Here is a 17,743-nt window from a genome sequence, read left to right as displayed (position 1 = left end):
GGAATGGCATGGAGTGTTGGCCAAGTGGTGACCCCACCCTCTGCAGAATTTACATTTTCCTTGGGTCTTTTTTTATACTTAACACCTCAACACCAGCGACAGCTCGGGCAGGAAACACCCCAAGCCGAGTTCTTCATTAAATTCTAACGTAAATTTTGGTATTGAAATTATATGCCACACGAACCGTAAGCGGGGTCAGGACTTTGGTTCGCCTGCGGTTGTGGCATCTGGCTCGCTTTAATGGATTTTTCGAATATCACCAACTGCTGTGCCGTTAATGAGTACATCCCTAATGACATTATTCGATTGATCCTGTGGACAATACTCTAAAGTATGCCCAAACGACATTCCCTGGGGTTCAGAAATATAACAGTCAAAGCACTTAGAGAATGTGATAAAATATGGGTGAATGATCTCTTTTTGGGTAGTATAGAAAAGGGTTTGAAAGGATTGTATTCTGCTTGAACTTAGGATTATTCGAGTTTAGTGCATTCCTTGAGGATTTGTAAAATCAATATATAAATTACCTTTTTCAGGTGCCAAATGGATTGCCAGGACTCTTCAGATCACGAAAAGACGGCCAGATCGGACGGATTGAAATTATTAATATTGAATATTAGATATTGAATCACCAACTAATTTCTGCCGACCTGCCTGGATTACTGCTATGTAAGAATTTTCCCCCTAATGTTCTAATTGCAACCTCAACGGAAACCACAAAATGAATATAGTCCCCCAACCATTTGCACATTTGGCAGACCAGACCCTTTGGAAAACCACAACCGTCCACAGCTGCTGTCGATTGGCCCCAAGGCAAAGTCGCAGCGTGGCCGGGCTTCGCGACTGTCAAATTAAATTAATAAACACAACAATTGGCAGTGGAGGGCTAGTGGACTGCTGCGAGTCCTGGCCAAAAGCGCCAACTGGCGACTCCCACACGGACTGGGGCACGTCCCCCCCCCAATGCCACGAGGAGGCGACGATGGCGTCGGCAATTGTAAATGAAATTTTTATCAAATTGAGTTCTCGGGCAACGGCACTGCGGCAAAGACTCAACTTTTGGCATGCCCCCGGCTGTAACGTGCAGTGGGAGCTGCTCCGCTCCCCCGATCCACACCTCCTTTTCGTCCGACTACGGGTCCATGCCACGGGTTGGGTCTGAGTCCGGAGTCCGGGCTATGGGTCTGAGGCCACAGCATTTTGTATTAATTACAACATAGCCAGCGGTACAGGCGCTCAAAAAAGTTTAAACATAATTGATTTCATTTTTATTCCCGAATCGTCGGCAGCTTTCTTTGCCGGAGAGCTTCACGGCTCTGGGCGGGCGCAGTCCCCCTCCTCCCACACCCTTTCCGCTGCACTAAAGTGCAAATAAATTGATTGAATTATTGGCCGGACGAGAGAAGATGCGTCATCGTGGCAGTGAAAGAATTTACTTTTTAATTTACTCAGAAAGCCGAATAAAAAGGAAAACAATTGAGACGACGTGACGGCTTAGTTGGCCCGGAAATTCTACGAATATTTGGATGCCCTATTGAATTATTATTTAGAAAATGTAGAAGAGAGCAATGCAAATAAACGATTATTTCCCAGCATAGGATCCAGTAAATGCTTATAACTTCCTGTATATACAGCCCAATATACCCTTCCTTGGATGGCAGTGCACAGAAGCAAATGTCCATGGGATTGGTTTTATTCTTTTTGTGATTTTTTTCTGTTGAAGTGAGCACATTCTGCTATCATTGTTCTGCGGTAGTGCGTCTGGCTGGTTATTCCCTTTTGCATATCCACAGATTGAGTTACGCCCGTTTGTCCTTTGCAGTTGGCCATCGTTGTCGTCGCCTATCAGTGGCACTCGTCCTGGCCATGGCCATGGCCGTGAACAGGACGTCCTGGCTCTTTTTCCGTCTGCTGCTGCCTCAGAGTCTGATTTTTTTCCATCATCCTGACACTTGGGCACATGGGAGTTTTCTGGGGTTATTGAAAAATCGGATATTGCGTATTTTTTAATTATGAACGAAACGACTGAATATTAAGTCCCATTTGGACTTAAATTTAATTAAACTTTTTCGTTGGATACCTTTGGAATTCCTTAATGCAAAGAATAACTGAGAAGGGATCAGATGGATTTTACGAGTATTTCCTTTGAAGAGGTTTTGCCCAAGCAAACTTTAAGAATAATACAGGCTAAAAAATGTGCAAATAAGTATCTTAGAGGGAATTCTCATAGCTCCCAGAGCTGGGTGCACACATGCAGAAATATTTTAAGCCATTCGGGGAGTGCAAAGTCCGTTGAGCAAATAAACTTGGAAATATCATAAATGCATAGTTTTCGTTCGCCTCTTTTTTGGGGTTGGAGAAATCCAGACTTTTCAGACCATTCATGTTTGCCCAGACTCCTCCTGAAGAGGGGGAACAGGACCAATGGCAAGGACAAGCTGCTTCTTCTGCTGCAGTGGCAAGCTGAAAATTTTAATGATATCAAATATATATATGGAGAGGCAAATATGTATATCTGGGCACAATGCAGTCGGCATTAAGTGGAAAAGGATGCGGCAAAGGATACACTCGCACATAGGGGCCATGCATGCGTAGATTTTATGTATTTGGCTCACGATTTAAGCCCCTCTGTCTGTCTGTCTGACTGTCTGTGTGGTGTCTGGCAGGACGAAGGAGAAGACATTCGTTGCGGCATAAACTCCAACAATGAGGCGAGAGGCGAGAGTCGAGAGTGTCGTCCTGGCCACAGGATATGCGCCAAAAGCATCCGACAATCAACCGAAAACTCTCCCCGAACCGAAATGATGTACTTAATTTGGCGAGTTCTCTCCTTTCTCTTTTTTGTCTTCCCGCATCGTTTTTTGTGCTCGCTCCTATTTAATAAACTGCATGCAGTTTTCCGCTCTGGCAAAATGCAAATGAAACTGCAAGCCAAAAGCCGGTAGCCAGAGAAATGAAGAATGGAATCCTTGCTGGGCGCAGGGGCCCAGCTGCACCGCAGGAGTCTAGACGTTGACGTTGTCGTTGTCGGTGTCGGTGTCGCCGTCGATAAGCATACGCCTGGGCGCGGCAAATATTATAATACGTGGCCATTATCCCAGCTATGCCGGCGATAAATCACACCGGGACATCTTTGTGTGCCAACGGCAGACGCAGTCCACCCAGGACGGAGCACAGAAGAGCCCAGCGCGAACCCATTGAAATGGCTGCTGCGCTGTGAAAATTGGAGCAGTTCGAGTCGGATCCGCGTGGCTGGCTTCCCAGAACAGACGTTTCTCTGGCCATATCTGAGTCGCTGCATCACGGGCACGCTCATAAAATGTTGCGCCTGCCCCCAGCCTGCCCCCAGCCAGTACCCAGCCAGCCCTTCCGTATCCCTCATCCCCGTTGGACGACAAATTTGCTTAGAATTTGAAATGCAAGCCAGACAATGGCCGCAGACACGGAAGGACAGAGTCATGAAAGGGACTAAAAGGGAGCTCTGGGTATGAAAAAGAAATAAAAGCTATCCGGAGGAGCAGCCGTGGAGAGCTGACGGGAAGGATTGTTAGTTGGGGATCTGCATTATTATTATTATTACAGTTGCAAGTTCAAGTTCATGGCTGGGAAACCGTGGCCTCGACTTGAAATGGAAACCTTCCCAAAGGAGGAAAGAGAGAAGGAGATTAAGCAGGCAATTTACGGATAAGATACAGAAATTTTAAGATATGATAGCAGAGGACTGGAGGTTATTGTTGGTTAGATAATAGCTTGTTCAATTCTGATATTTTTTTAAAGAATTAAATGGATTTGTGAATGAATGCAACTGATTTTACCTTTAAAACATTTTCATTCCCGATTTCTTTTTGTTCAGTTCTATCCAACTCTGTAGCTTTTCCGTCATACGGAGTATCCATGATCAAAGTTCATTTATGTATATACAGCGTAAACACTTTATGTGCCTTGGTTCATCATTTGCCATTCGGGAACCTCCAGCTCCTTCTTGTCACAATGCCAAACTCCTCGTTTCGGGGGGCCCTGGTGTCTGTTGTCCCTGCACGATGGCCATGGTGAAACTTTTGAATAATTCTGTGGACATTCAGAGCGACATTCAGCATGCTCCATTGGTGCCTGCCCCGCCTCTGTATGCACCAGAGCCAGGACTGATCCCTGTCCTCGTACTCGTACTCATCCTCATCCCTATGCATACAGCACTCTCGTAAGCTCGGACCATTTTATGGCCGTGTCCTGGCCCTGTCTGCTCTCGTGGCCTTCAGACGTTCATAAACAAGCGACACAAGTTGGACACTGCCAGAGTGGCATCAGGAGCAGCAGGAGTAGGGCGACTGGGAGTATCAGCAGCAGAAGGACCAGAAACAGGATGAGAGCACAAGTACAAACGGTAGGTTGGCGGAGGAGGGGGACGGAACCTAATGTGCTGGGCGTGGCTTTGCATTTATTCGTGTGTAAAATTTTAATTGAAATATATATTTAAGCAGGGAAACTGCGACGAATGTCACTTGTATCTGTATCTGCATCTGCATCTGTATCTGTCGCTGTCTCGCTGGCTATGTATCTGCATCTAGCAGAGGCGGATAGCGGATGGCAGCCAAGGATGAGAGTGGGGATTGGGATGCGCGTGTGTTCCGCTAATGTTTTCATTTGCATGCGAAGGACATCAGCCCGGAAGCGCGTTGATATGCAAATGCGTCCCGTGATTATCGAGACAGTCTGTCTGTCTGTTCCTACTCCTGCTCCCTCTGCTGGTGCTGGTGCTGCTGCCACATGGCAACCCACCCATGACCATGTCTGGGTGTTAACTATTTGTTTTTGTGCGCTGATTTTATTGGGCTATGTTTCCTGCACTCTCCCGCTTGTCCCCTCTTTTTGGGGCGTGTCCTTTTGTCTAGCCAGCAGGCAGCCGGAAAAAAGCACTCCCAAACTGTAATCCACCAAATACTCATAGATTGAATTTCAAATTTAAAGTACGGCCGTAATTGTAAAAATTGTAACTGTTAAAGGTCTCCTGGTCCGGATCCCGCATCTTGGCTTTACCATACGGCCTGAGGAGCGTTGCATTGGGTATCTGCCTGTCATTGTGGTATATCTCCCCGGGAGCACAGAGCGCAGGATATGTGGAGTCCCGACGCTTGCAGGCACTGCCCGGCCTGGCTGTCAGTTTGTAGAGGCTTCGGTTGATGAGGACATCCGTGCTGAAGGCGCAGACGAGCACGAAATGGTGGAAGTAGCTCAAGGTGAAGCGCATCCCCTTACAACCCACATGGGTATTCGCCTCCGAAATGAGAAGAGCGGCATTGGCGACTTTTCTAAAGAAAGAGAAATACGGAATAATGCTGAAAGGGCAACACTGCTTCTGTCCACAGGCATCTATCTGTCGATTCTTGTCATAGTTTGTAAAAGTTGCTTAATTTTGTTTTACAACCAATGATGATTACGCAATAGTTTTTGCGGAAAAAGCAGTTGGATAATTACATTGGGAACTTTGAACCAACAATTTCAATGGCAAAAAGTGGTTTACCTATGACGATGAGCGCCCAGTTCAGCTGAGCAGCCCTCGTATGAGTTACAAGATCTATCTCAAGGAATACGAATCTTTGAAGTTCAACAATCTTACATGTCTCCAAGTTTGTCCGGCATTGAGATGACCATCCCCAAGGAGATATCCGCCAGCCTGTCCATCCAACCGTCGATTAGTTTTGTTATTATTATATAATCTGGAATCTCGTCCGGGTCCATCTTCCCTGCGTATTTGAGCGCATCGAAGATGGACCCAACATAATAGAAATTCTTCGTACTCAGGCAATAGTTCTCCATGCTGCAGGACAAAAGTGTCAACTTGGCCATGTACTCCAGTTCCATGGACCAACTCATACTGGACATGCGGGCGGCTGGCCTGAGCTTCTTCTGCCCACTGGCGACACTGTTGCGGAACTTATTGAAGGCACTCAACAGGGACTTCCGGTGGATTTTCATGGGTACAATTCTGGTATCGGGCAGACATTTTGGGTTGAATTTCTGGAAAACATTTTTTTAGATCTTTTTCTTGATCATATTGCTCTTCTTACGCCGTCATTGTCGCAGGCCAGATTATTCCGCCCGCAGTCGGATAGACTGCAATAATTTCCACTCCCAAGTCCGCAAAGGAATGAAAAAACGAGTAGCAACGCTGTCAAGCATTTGATGCACATATCGCTGGATTTCTGCTCGAAAACTGACACTTGGGTCTTCGGTATTCGCGTATATATACCCCGGCGCTATGGTTGTTCTGAGGAATGCCAGATTTTGCATATCCGAATATTGCAGGGTGAAGAGGACCAGCAGTCGTTCGATTGAAACCAAACTATCAATTACTTCTTCATAATTTTATATTAGCACAGGTATATCTACATATGTCAGAGCCTGGTTAGTATTGAGCGGCACATCGTGCCCTTGAGTTTCGACAGCTATTCTGTCTATCTGCCGATGAAGCCAGCATTTTGTCTCTATTTTTGTATCCAAATTCAGACTGAATTTCTCTCTTCTCATGTGATCTTCTCATTCTCTCGGATGGACATACATGATATGACCTAACAAAGGAATAATTTTCCATTAGGGTATTCAAGTTGTGAAGGATGTAAGAGCAAAGAATATTTTTATATAATATAGCCTCATAAACATAAATACCATTTACTACCTATATTGTAGTGTATGGTATTATATTATATTATAATATACATATATGTAACATCACATTCGTATAAGAGTAAACTGCGCTATGATTTATTGATGATTTATTCGTGATATATACAGATGATTCTATACAGAATATAGCGTAATACCTGTCATACCAGAAAGTTCGACTGCGACATATAACTGGTATATAGATTTACTGTATGGTTAGTGGTGGAAACCAGACAGGTGGCAACTCTATCGGCGGCAAGCGGCGCATGTGGCTGGCATCTTTAATAGATCAGCGAAGAACCTATTTTCAAGACTGTCGATCGACATCAAAATCTCTATTGCGAAAACGTGGCATATTTTTGTCAAATGTAATGATGATTTTTTGAAAAAATCTTCTGAAAGTAGATAAACTCAGTGGGGTGCTATTCGATGAGCAGGACTCTGACTATATGCAAATGCGTCCCGTGATCCCGGTACAAGCCGAATAAGTTGCAGGGCATAGGTTTGAATATAAAATGGATTTATTTAAAAGCGGGTTTATTTTCAATAATATTGTGTTGTTCTTCGTTTTTCGCACTTTCCTTTCGATAGTGGGAAAACAGATAATTTTAAAGAACTCTTATAGAGAAGCTGCTGCTAAAAGTTGTTCCTGTAAAAATTGTAACTGTAAAAGGCACCCCGGTCCGGATCCCGTTGAATTTTGGCGTTGCCGTGTGGCCTGAGGAGCGTTGCATTGGGTATCTGCCTGTCATTGTGGTATATCTCCCCGGGAGCACAGAGCGCAGGATATGTGGAGTCCCGACGCTTGCAGGCACTGCCCGGCCTGGCTGTCAGTTTGTAGAGGCTTCGGTTGATGAGGACATCCGTGCTGAAGGCGCAGACGAACACGAAGTGGTGGAAGTGGCTGAAGACGAAGCGCATGGCCTTACAACCTACATGGGTATTAGCCTCCGAAATGAGAATAGCGGCATTGGCGATTTTTCTAAAGAAATATGGGAAATATAGATAAATAAACAAACAAAATCACATTCTCACATGTCTCCAAGATCTTTCGGCATATAGATGACCATCCCCAAAGGGATATCCACCAGCCTGTCCATCCAACCGTTGATCAGTTTTGTCATTAGTTCATAGTCTTCGAATTCGTCCAGCCTCCCTGGGTATTTGAACACATCGAAGATGGACCCAACATAGTAGAAATTCTCCGTGCTCAAGCAAAACTTCTCCATGCTGCAGGACATGGCTGCCAGTCCGGCCATGTACTCCAGCTCCTTGGACCAGCTCATTCGGGACATGCGGGCGGCTGGCCTGAGCTTCTTTTTCCCACTGGCGACACTGTTGCGGAACTCATTGAAGACGCTTAGCAGGGATATGCGGTAGATTGTCATGGGTATGAGCCTGGTATTGGGCATACATTTCAAGTTGAATTTCTGGAAAGAACCAAGCCCTTCATTAGACTCTTTCTGGATCCCACTCATGTTGGTACTCCTCTTACGCCGTCGTTGTCGCAGGCCAGATTATTCTCCCCGCAGTCGGATAGATTGCAGTACTTTCCACTCCCAAGTCCGTAAGGGAGAAAAAAGGCGAGTAGCAACGCTGTCAAGCATTTGATGTACATATCGCTGGATTTCGGCTGGAAAACTGCCTTTTGGGTCTCCGATATACGCGTATATATACCCCGGCGCTATGGTTGTTCTGAGAAATTTTCGTGGTATGCAAGATATGGCTGGAAATGGGTATACGATTATTGCTGGAGGAAGGGGAACAGCAGTTGTTCGACGGAATCCAAACTATCAATTACTTCTTCATAATTTAAAATCGGCAGATTTTCTCTTTGAAATATTGTTTTTTTGTTGACTTTAAAGACTTAAAACTTAATCCGATATACCCTTTCGTTCCCCCACTCCTCCCTTCCTTCTGCTTTATACTTCCTACGGAATATCCCCAGCAATTTGTTGTAAATTAGCTAAGCAACGCATTCTGCATTGATTAGGCGGCAACGAGGTAGGTAGAAACCAGATAGGTGCCAGAGCCCCACCGCATTCCCCGCACCGCCGGGCCCCGACACTCTTTGCGGCAAGCGGCGCATGTGGCTGGCACATTTGTCAAACGGCAGCGGCAGTCGGCAAAACTTCAACTTCAACTTCAACATCAGCGCCAACGCAAAAGCAAAACTGAGCAAAACTTCAGCTGAGTCTCCTGAGCCGAGTGTTAAATGAAAGATATAGTACGTGCCCCCCGCTTAGCCTTCTCCGACCCGTCCCAAACGCCGCTCCATACAGGCGCCCACCTTGCAAAACTATAAACAATTTATGGGTTTGGGAAGTCTTTTGCACCACGGAGGCCCCTCCTCCTCGAAGGCGACATGCGGTGCATGCCAAGCGCCTTTGCATTTTCTGTCAATTGTGCTGGCAACATATTGGGGCCTGGACCTGGTCGCCAGCAACATGTTGACAACGTGGCAGAGCTTCACGTATTGCATTAAAACTGGCATGGCCCCTGTCCCCTGTCCCCTGTCTCATGCCACACAACATTGTGAACTAGTTTACAGTTGTTTTAGTGCCGCGGGTACACTGAGCGGAACGTGTGGAATCTATGTGGAATGAACCTCTTCTAAGCCCGGACTTTTTTTCACAGTGCAGCCAGTTTTTGTTGTAGCTGTTTGCTGATTTGTCTATCACTCGGTTGGACGGCAACATTGTTGTTGCTGCACAAAAACTTTGTTGCACTTGAACTTATGCCCCACGGTTATTTGGCTAATTATTCGCCTGGGCACTTGGCCACTTTGTTGCATCCACTGCACTTCCCCTTGCCCCACTGCTGGTATCATTTACACAAAAAAAATATTCTTGCAACAGCAACAGCGAAAAGAAGAAGAGCTACGATCTCGTTGAAAGTTTAACAAGTGTTAACTTTGCCATTTTCATTTTCATTTCTTTGGGTTTTATTTTGTATTCATTTCACAGATAAGCTGGGGAAAATGCGCAAAAGAAAATGGGGGAAAATCCGTGGAAGAAGCAAGGGTCGTGCCGTGGATTGTGCGGCAGCTGCTGCTGATGCTGCCTCTCCCTCGGTGCAACTACAGTGAAATAATTTTAAATGACCGCAAGTGTGTAATTAAAGTGCAGCGCATAATAAGAACAACAATTATACCAGGGAGGAGAGGGAAAACAACAATTACGAATGGAAACTGAAGCAATCAGCTTTTCTCAGCACTCGCCTTGCCGTTGGAAGTCCTCAAGGAGTTGAAATTTTGGCCGGATATTCCCCAAATTGGGACTCGACTCGACCCGAAGCCAAAGCCAAAGCCAAGGCCCAAGCCATGGCTTGATTTCACCGCGAGAGCGAAGCTGTGCAGAATCGAAATTAAAACTAATTAAGCAAAATGCTCAAGTGCTATGGGGCTTCATTGTTTATGGATTGTAATTGAAATGTTCTTTATCAAGTGTGTGCACTTCAGGCAGAGGCAGGTGCACTGGAACGTGCGAAATGCTGAAAAATGGCATAAAATAATTGTAATTTGAAACTTTTCAATGAAAGAATGCTGCAAATTATCATCCTTAAAGTATTTATGGTATAACCATATAGGATTATATTGATTTATGATCTATTGTTACTCTTCCTTTAAATATTAATCATCTCTCATTGTCATTTCCCTCATTAAATAGGTAATAATTAATACTTTTCATGGTGATTTCACCATTCATTTATCGTGACACCCACCCGCATAAACCTTCGTGAATCCAAATGGTGGTGAATGGCCAAAAGTCGAAACATTTAATTATTTGCATTTGTCGCTGATTTCTGATTTCGCCAGTCCACTGTCTCTCACCCATCCGCTTAGTATCTTTTGGCTGTTGCTGGTTTAACATGCAGCTGGATGCAGTGCAACTTCCGCTCGGCTGCCTACTTCCGTTTGGCCGGGGACCCCAAGTCCCAGACCCCAATTGGAACCCCATTCGACCCCGGCCAGAGTCCACATTTGTGATCCATTTGGCAGCCCTCCCGACAGCAGACAGCAGCCAGCAGCCACTTTTATGTGTATTTAAAATCGTTAAAAATAATCTGCAAATTGTGAATTTTTAATGCATTTCGTGTCTGCTCTGGTGTGCTCTGCTGATGGCTTCTCTTGCCATTGCCAATGGTAGTCCAATGGGGTGTCGTGGTCCCTGGGGCAATAATGGCGTCTGGTGGGCGCGTCAGCGTCAGTGTCTGGTCATGGTCAACCTCAACCTCATCCTCATCCTCATCATCATCATTATCATCAACAAAGGCATTGTCCCCGAATCATCATCGTAGTCATCATCATCACAGGCATCCCATCGTCATTTGCATTTATTGTTTTTGTGCCTTTGTGTGCGAAAAGTGATCAGCGATTGCCTTGGACCGAGGACCCAGGACACAGGATCACACAGCCAACGTATACATACTGTCTCCCTCTCTAGGCTCTCCCTCTATATAAGGATGTGCGTACAATATATATATACACAAATATGCATATGGAAATATGTCTCATTGTCCCGGAGTCCTGCATTGATTGCACAACGGAAGTGTTGTGGCGGAATTAAAATAAATAAATGCATTCGCATTTCCCACTGGAGTCAACTCTCATCTGGGGACAGGCTTCCTCGAGTGCGGATTGCACTGACTCTGGCTCGGGGTCCGGCTCTGGCTCTGTCTCTGTCTCTGGCTTGTTGCTTCATTTGTTGCACATTAAACAAGGCCATAAGTTACTGCTGCTGGCTCAGTAGTTGACAGCCTTTAATGGTTAAATTTGCTCTGTCTGCAGCGAGTTGAGTGCCAAAAGGGTTCTTATAACTGTGGAGATTATATTTATATCCGTACAAGCAAGTTAAAGTATCTCAAAGAATGTGTATTCCATTCCATTGACTCACTTTCAGGTCTCCTAAAAGTATGCAAGCAATTCGAAATGGATATCAAAGACTGCCGTTGATAAAACACCTCATTATTCCTGAAATTATATTTTGCCCATTATAATTTTGTTTTCATCGCTTAAATTCTACCCAAAAAACCCAAATACACACTCTTTAAGGTGGAAACTTTATTCGTGTTATTGATTTGAGGCAAAGGTAACCGAATTTTGCGGCTCATTTAATCCACAACACGTACAGCTGTTCGAAACACGTACATATCTGGCAGATACAGATACAACCCCTCAAAAGCAGGCAGCAGACTGCCGGCAGCCGAAGCCGAAGCCAGAAACAAATCAAATCGAAGGTTGCCGCTTACTTTGATGTCTCATTAGTCGGGCGGTTGCCAGGTGATGACGATGAAGACCACCATGAGGATGAGATGGAAACTGAGACCGAGACCGAGACCGAGCCTGAGATGGAAACCCAGATGGAATGTAGGTTGGTAGCCAGCCAGCAATTGGGGGCATAGTTACACGTATTTCGAGAGCGTGTGCCACAAGTTAACCCTGCCAGCTGCACCGACTGTGTCCGTATCCGTATCCGCATCCGTATACGTATCTATTTCACCTGATTTTGGTTTCCTTTACAGATACTTGTTTGTCTGCCAGAGGGGAGCATACGTATAATCAGTGGGTTGGTTTGGGATTACCTATTAAAATCATTTTGGTTTGCTAATTGAATGAAGGAGGAGGCAACATCGATCTGAAGTGAACTCTTTCGAAGGCTCCTCCAATCACACTTGAAGTATGACAACACTTAATGGTAAAATAAATTAACATAAAAATGCCGATGGCCGATGGCCGTTGCCGGAAATGCCCGGCCATAACATAACCGGGCGGGGAGTGCAGCTTTTTACTGGACATCGACATCGATATCGATATCGATGGCGATGTTGGGGGAGTGGGTGGCCGGAATATCCGCATATCCGTGTGCACTCAAAGCTGAAGTGTTGCGGTGTGGCACTTGCGATAATGAAGCGCTGAAAATATTTGCATATTGACAATTTGCATTCAAGTTGCGGCTTTAAGTTCCCTCATAAAAGCTGAGGCTGGGCTGCCAGAATATGCATTCAACTGACGACAGATTCTGCTCTTAGTTTTCCTCAAGTGGCTCCCCATCCAAGGGCACTTCATCAATAACTTCCGCAAGACGCCCCTTCCCCACAAAATACGAGAGTATTCCCCTGACGAATATCTTACCTCAACAACAATTACAACTTTTGCCTTGTTTTCTGGAGATTCTCCTTCTGGTTCCCGAAACTTTTCGCAGTCGGCAAGCAAAGTTTTCAATGTTGCCGCATATTAAACAAAATAAAAGGAATATATTTATACCATTCCCCATAAAAAAAAATATAAAAAATAGAAAAGTTCAGCATTTTTTGGGGATGGATCCAAAAGTTGCCTTTTTCTTTTCTCTTAGGGCATTTTTACTTTAATGCTCCGATGCTCTCCGGCGGTAGGAGAAGTTTACGAGAGCTTGGTCACCCGAAGTCCGCCATCTAATAAACCAGAGTGGAAATAGAGGCAAACATTTTTCGGGCTTTGGCTAAAAACTCAACTTTTACTAGGGCTAATAGTGGGAGCATAAACTTGGCACACAGGTTGGCTGGCAGGCGCCCGTTCCCGTCCTTTTTATGGGGGATCCTCTGCACCGCACGGGCGCAGAAATTATGAAAGCCTCGAGCGGAGTCCGTAGTCCGTAGTCCGTGGTCCGTGGTCCGGTTCCCTCTAGGATGCGTGACTTTGCATTTAGTTTTATGCTCTGCGGCTACTCCTTGGGGTCACATTAACATGTATTTTGTGCTAAAAGTGTTATTAGATTTTAGTTTCGAGTCAAGTGTGGGCCGGAACGTGGTGTGTGGTGTGTGTCGTGTTTGCCTCTCGACTGCTGCGCCCAGCATGCACTAAAGTTTTATTCGAGCGGGGCATAAACCAAAAGTGCTTTCGAGTTGAGCTACAAACATATCGCCCAGAGCTTTATGGCAGCCCAACAACTGAAGGATGGATGGGTGGGTGGGTGTACATGGACGTGGACGTGGATTCCAAGGAGCGCCTGGATGTCACTTTAAAGCGTGCCAACACTTAACAGCACGATAAAGATAACAGCCATGAGCGACAAAGGCCCAGCCCAAGCAAACACAATGATTCCAGGCGAAGAAGGGCTTGGTCTTGTGCAAAAACGGAATTATCAAATGTACGAGAATATTGCCTTTGAGCACTTTTAATTGCAAAATAAACCTTAAACTTCTGTCTAGAGTCTAGACGCAAAAGCACTGGCAAATGTCAATCATAAACAGATTCGGAATGCAATCATTACAGGCCCTTGGCCAAGGGCCATCCCAATTACCTCCTTCTCCTCCTCCTCCTCCTGTAACCATCACACTTCTCTGACAGTTGTAAAAGTAATTTAAAGCCTCGAAATGGATGCTGGGAAAAAAGAGAAGCAGAAAAGTCTGAAATCAATACGTTGACATTCATTCCAATGGCTAGACAGCCGTTGGCCTGGCCCTGAAGTGGACCGGACTGGACCGTACAGACACAAGTTGAATCAATGCCAAAGGACAACGCTCTGAGGCTCTGTATTTTTTATTTTTGTCGCATTGACACGTCAGTGTCATTAAAAACCGAAAACAGACGACTTCAGATTAAAAAAAAAAGTGATTATCTAAGGAATAAATAACGCAATGCAGACGACAGCGATCTGAATGGGTTTTCTTTTCGCTTTTTATTGTTGCAGACGTTTTTTGGGAATTTAGACATTAAATTTTATATTTGTGCACTTTTAATTTTCGTGAGGAATGTTTGAAGAGTTGCTTTGAATTGGATTCTGGATTATTATGGTGGATTTTAGGGTTCTACATCTAGATTTATCTACAACCAACAGATCCATCTCCTGATTGAGAGATGAGAATAAAGTCCCTTTCTTGGACAACTTTTCCCGCTGTTAATTCGATTATGTTCTATCAGATTTTACTCCCTTTAAATCGTCGTATCTTTTCACCTCCCCAAAGATTCCAAACGGGCTTATAAAAATTCACCACTCCCCAACGGAAAATGCAAATGATGTATGCCCCAGCCCTTGGACACGGAGGAGGGGCCTTTCGTTTGAAGTTCTTACTTTAAAAGTTGACAAAATTTACATAGAATTCCGAGTGGGTCTGGCTTCTAATTAAATTAAGAGTTTCCTGGGCGCAGGAGGTTGATATTCAATTTTGACGGGCGTCAAGGCGTTAATAGCGTTGAATTAGGTCGTTGGGTCCTGCCTAGCTTGTTATATTCTGGCCCTGCCTAGGAAGAGGTGTTGGCAATTCATGTTTACAAGTAATTAAGCAATTTCCATCCATTAAGATATAAAAAAATGATATACTTTGATGTCCCGAAAAAGCCATAGATATAATATTCTTTTTCAGCCATCTTTTGATAACAGCAGAATGGATTTTTTGATGACGCTGCTGCTGGGTGGGGGCAGGGCAGGGACATAGAAGAGGCGCCGACAGGCAGCCACTAATTTGAGCTTTTTGCGCTGTCAGGCAGCATCTTTGGCGGCGGAATCTCCTGGCTGCTGGCTGCTGTCTGCAGGCTGGCATCGTGTCCTTGCCCGAGGCTTCATCCAGCTTCATCCATATTCCCACTATTCTCTGACAGCTTGTGGCTTTGTGGGAAATATTTAAATGTCATTTGAGAAGCTCACTCGCGATAACAGGAAGGACAGGGCAGGGCAGGGCTGCTATGCTGCTGAAACTGCAATAAAGTATCTGCCATCACGACGAGAGCACGAATATGTATCTGTATCTATAACAGCTCTGCAGATTTTTCGTGCACTTCGCATTCCTTTTTTGCTGATATGGCTGATTCCCCGCTGCAAGCAATGGAAATGAAAAATGTTGAATTGTGGTTTGTTAGGGTTTGGTTACTGGGTACTGGTTGGGTTTCTGGCTTTTCGTTTGAAGATTAAGGTGTCCTGTCTGGCAAGGACACGAGCTACGAACCGCAACTTTAGTCTTGAATCTAACAACTGTTTCCCTAATCAACTTTCATTGGAATAAATCCACGGTGCAGGCAATCCATCAATGTTTATGGTCTGCTTTCCCAATTTTCCCACTCATTACGAGTAAATCCCGTGGATCAACTCCGGAGCTTAGTCCAAAATCGTTGCATAAGTGTAACCGAATTATAACCAGTATTTTGCCACATCAATCATGTCGCAAAACGGATCAGATCAGACCATATAGCGCTTTAAAGCCTCTCTCGCGGCGAGGATGTTGTGACAAAAGCATTTCCCTGTCTGAGTGCTGAGATCTGAGGTGAAAGTCACATGGCCAAGTGGGGACAATTGATTGATTGATGGATTGATTTGTCGCGGCAAGTTTATGAATGCGAAATGTGCATGATTAATGAGTTGTTCATTAAGCTTGTTAAGGTGACAGGCGGCGGCGGGCACGAGGCCTGGGGATTCTGAGGATGGGGCCTCGGCCTCGGCCTCCTGTTGCTGCTGCTCCTGCTCCTGTTGGTGTTCCCTTCTGCGGAAGATGCGACAAAAATAATGTAACGCCGACGTGAACCTGTCACAATCAGGCGGCAAGGAGAGAGCAGAAGAGTGAGGAGCAGGCCTCTGTTGTTGGGGGTGACAGGCGACTGGCAACCCTCTCGCATTCCCATCAGATTGGCAACGTTATCCCTGACACTCCATGTCCCGGTGGCAGTGTTCTGTACTCCATCCTCTTCCTGAAAAATGAAGTGCAAAACAAAATCAAATATTTTGCTTTAGAAGAGTCCAAAAAAAAAGAAAGGAAAGCAAAATGCCAGAGAAAACGAATTTTCATAAATTGGGTTAAATCCTTGGAGGATTCACCGTGACAGCGCGAACAAGTGGCACGGTGACTGACGGAGCGACTGACATTCGAAGGGATGATTCCGGTGGCCTGTTGGCCTGGTGGTTGCTTGCCACCCCTAAGCGGTGGCGCAGTTTAAAGTAGCTTTTCTTCTCGCAAATCCTACCCTCTCTCTGCCAGTACCAGCGTTTTTTACCAGCACCATAAAGAGGTCTGCTCTCCTCATGAGTTGCCCAACACAATGGTTCCCTAATTTGCCCTTTCAAGCATTTCCCCTGTGCATTGGCACGCCCTGCAGCAGCAGCTCAGCATCCAGCCTCAACCTCCTTTTGGGTTACCATAATTAAATCATATTTTGCATATTCTGAAATGAGCTCTCGATGCTCATTAACCGTTTGCCAATCAAGCCAAGAAAATCAACATTATTATTGAGACCACCACTGGGGATTGGGCCACAGTACAGAGTAGAGGTGTGAGAGGTTCAGAGACTTGTACTCGTATGTGAGAAGTGAAGCACTGGTAACCAGGAAGACCGAAAGAGTAGAGGCTTAAACTTCACTTGAATGCTGCCACTCTTGACTGCAAATTGGGGCACAATATCCAAATCGTATTATAGGCATTCTCCCACTGAACCGTAACCGTTTCGCTTTGTGTCTAGGAGTTCTTTATAAAGGGTAATCAGAGTCACTTTTCAGCACTTGAAGTAGCTTTTTCTGTTGGAATATGTGCTCCCAATATTCCTCTTAAACCTTACCCACTGCCCACCTCAGCTAAACGTTTTTTTTTTAAATAAAATGTAAATTTTCTTTAGCAAAATGTGCGCCACAATTAATTGCAAGTTCAGAGTGCAATTGCCATTATCCATTTAGCCCCGAGCTAGACAGACACGTTCCACGCCACAGCAGAGAAAAACCATTATGGAAGAAAAAAGAAGTCGGAAACCTCACGCACACAGAGAGAGAGTGAGGAGTGAGAGGGAGAGGAAGAGATGGCCAAAATGGCTGTTGGCATGTCATAAATTTACGGATTAACTTTTAACCAATTTACAATGGCAACAAACAAGCTGCAAGGCCAAGATGCCGCATATCCTGTTTCCCCATATTGAAAGTGTAATAAAAAGCAGCTGTGCGCCACTCGCACAGACACGCACTGGCACACACACCAGCACACGCACATCACACGTACAGGCGAGAGAGAGGAGTCAAGTTTTGTGATAGAGCAACAAGAAGACGATGAAGCATAAGGACTCGGCGCTTCCTCTTGGGCACCTCAACGAGCATCACGTGCAGCCCACTTCCGTTTCCGTTTGCTTGTTTTA

At 45.2% G+C, this 17,743-nt stretch overlaps 2 protein-coding genes across 2 annotated transcripts; both read right to left on the bottom strand.

Annotated features, from left to right (window-relative positions):
* Positions 1-4,807: 4,807 nt before the first annotated feature.
* Positions 4,808-6,199, bottom strand: LOC108154536 (allergen Tab y 5.0101-like). Its single transcript, XM_017284839.2, has 3 exons — positions 6,066-6,199; positions 5,615-6,015; positions 4,808-5,306 (listed from the first exon to the last, which is right to left on the bottom strand). Exons 1-3 carry the CDS (start codon positions 6,186-6,188, stop codon positions 4,940-4,942), a joined length of 891 nt encoding a protein of 296 aa, XP_017140328.1. The 5' UTR covers positions 6,189-6,199; the 3' UTR covers positions 4,808-4,939.
* Positions 6,200-7,159: 960 nt separating this feature from the next.
* LOC108154370 (allergen Tab y 5.0101-like) lies at positions 7,160-8,299 on the bottom strand. The gene is made up of 3 exons (XM_017284635.2): positions 8,156-8,299; positions 7,696-8,090; positions 7,160-7,642 (listed from the first exon to the last, which is right to left on the bottom strand). Exons 1-3 carry the CDS (start codon positions 8,276-8,278, stop codon positions 7,297-7,299), a joined length of 864 nt encoding a protein of 287 aa, XP_017140124.1. The 5' UTR covers positions 8,279-8,299; the 3' UTR covers positions 7,160-7,296.
* Positions 8,300-17,743: the final 9,444 nt, after the last annotated feature.

Source organism: Drosophila miranda, chromosome 2 (genome assembly GCF_003369915.1).
Source record: "Drosophila miranda strain MSH22 chromosome 2, D.miranda_PacBio2.1, whole genome shotgun sequence".
Lineage (NCBI taxonomy): Eukaryota > Metazoa > Arthropoda > Insecta > Diptera > Drosophilidae > Drosophila > Drosophila miranda.
This window is presented reverse-complemented; position numbering and strand designations above follow the sequence as displayed.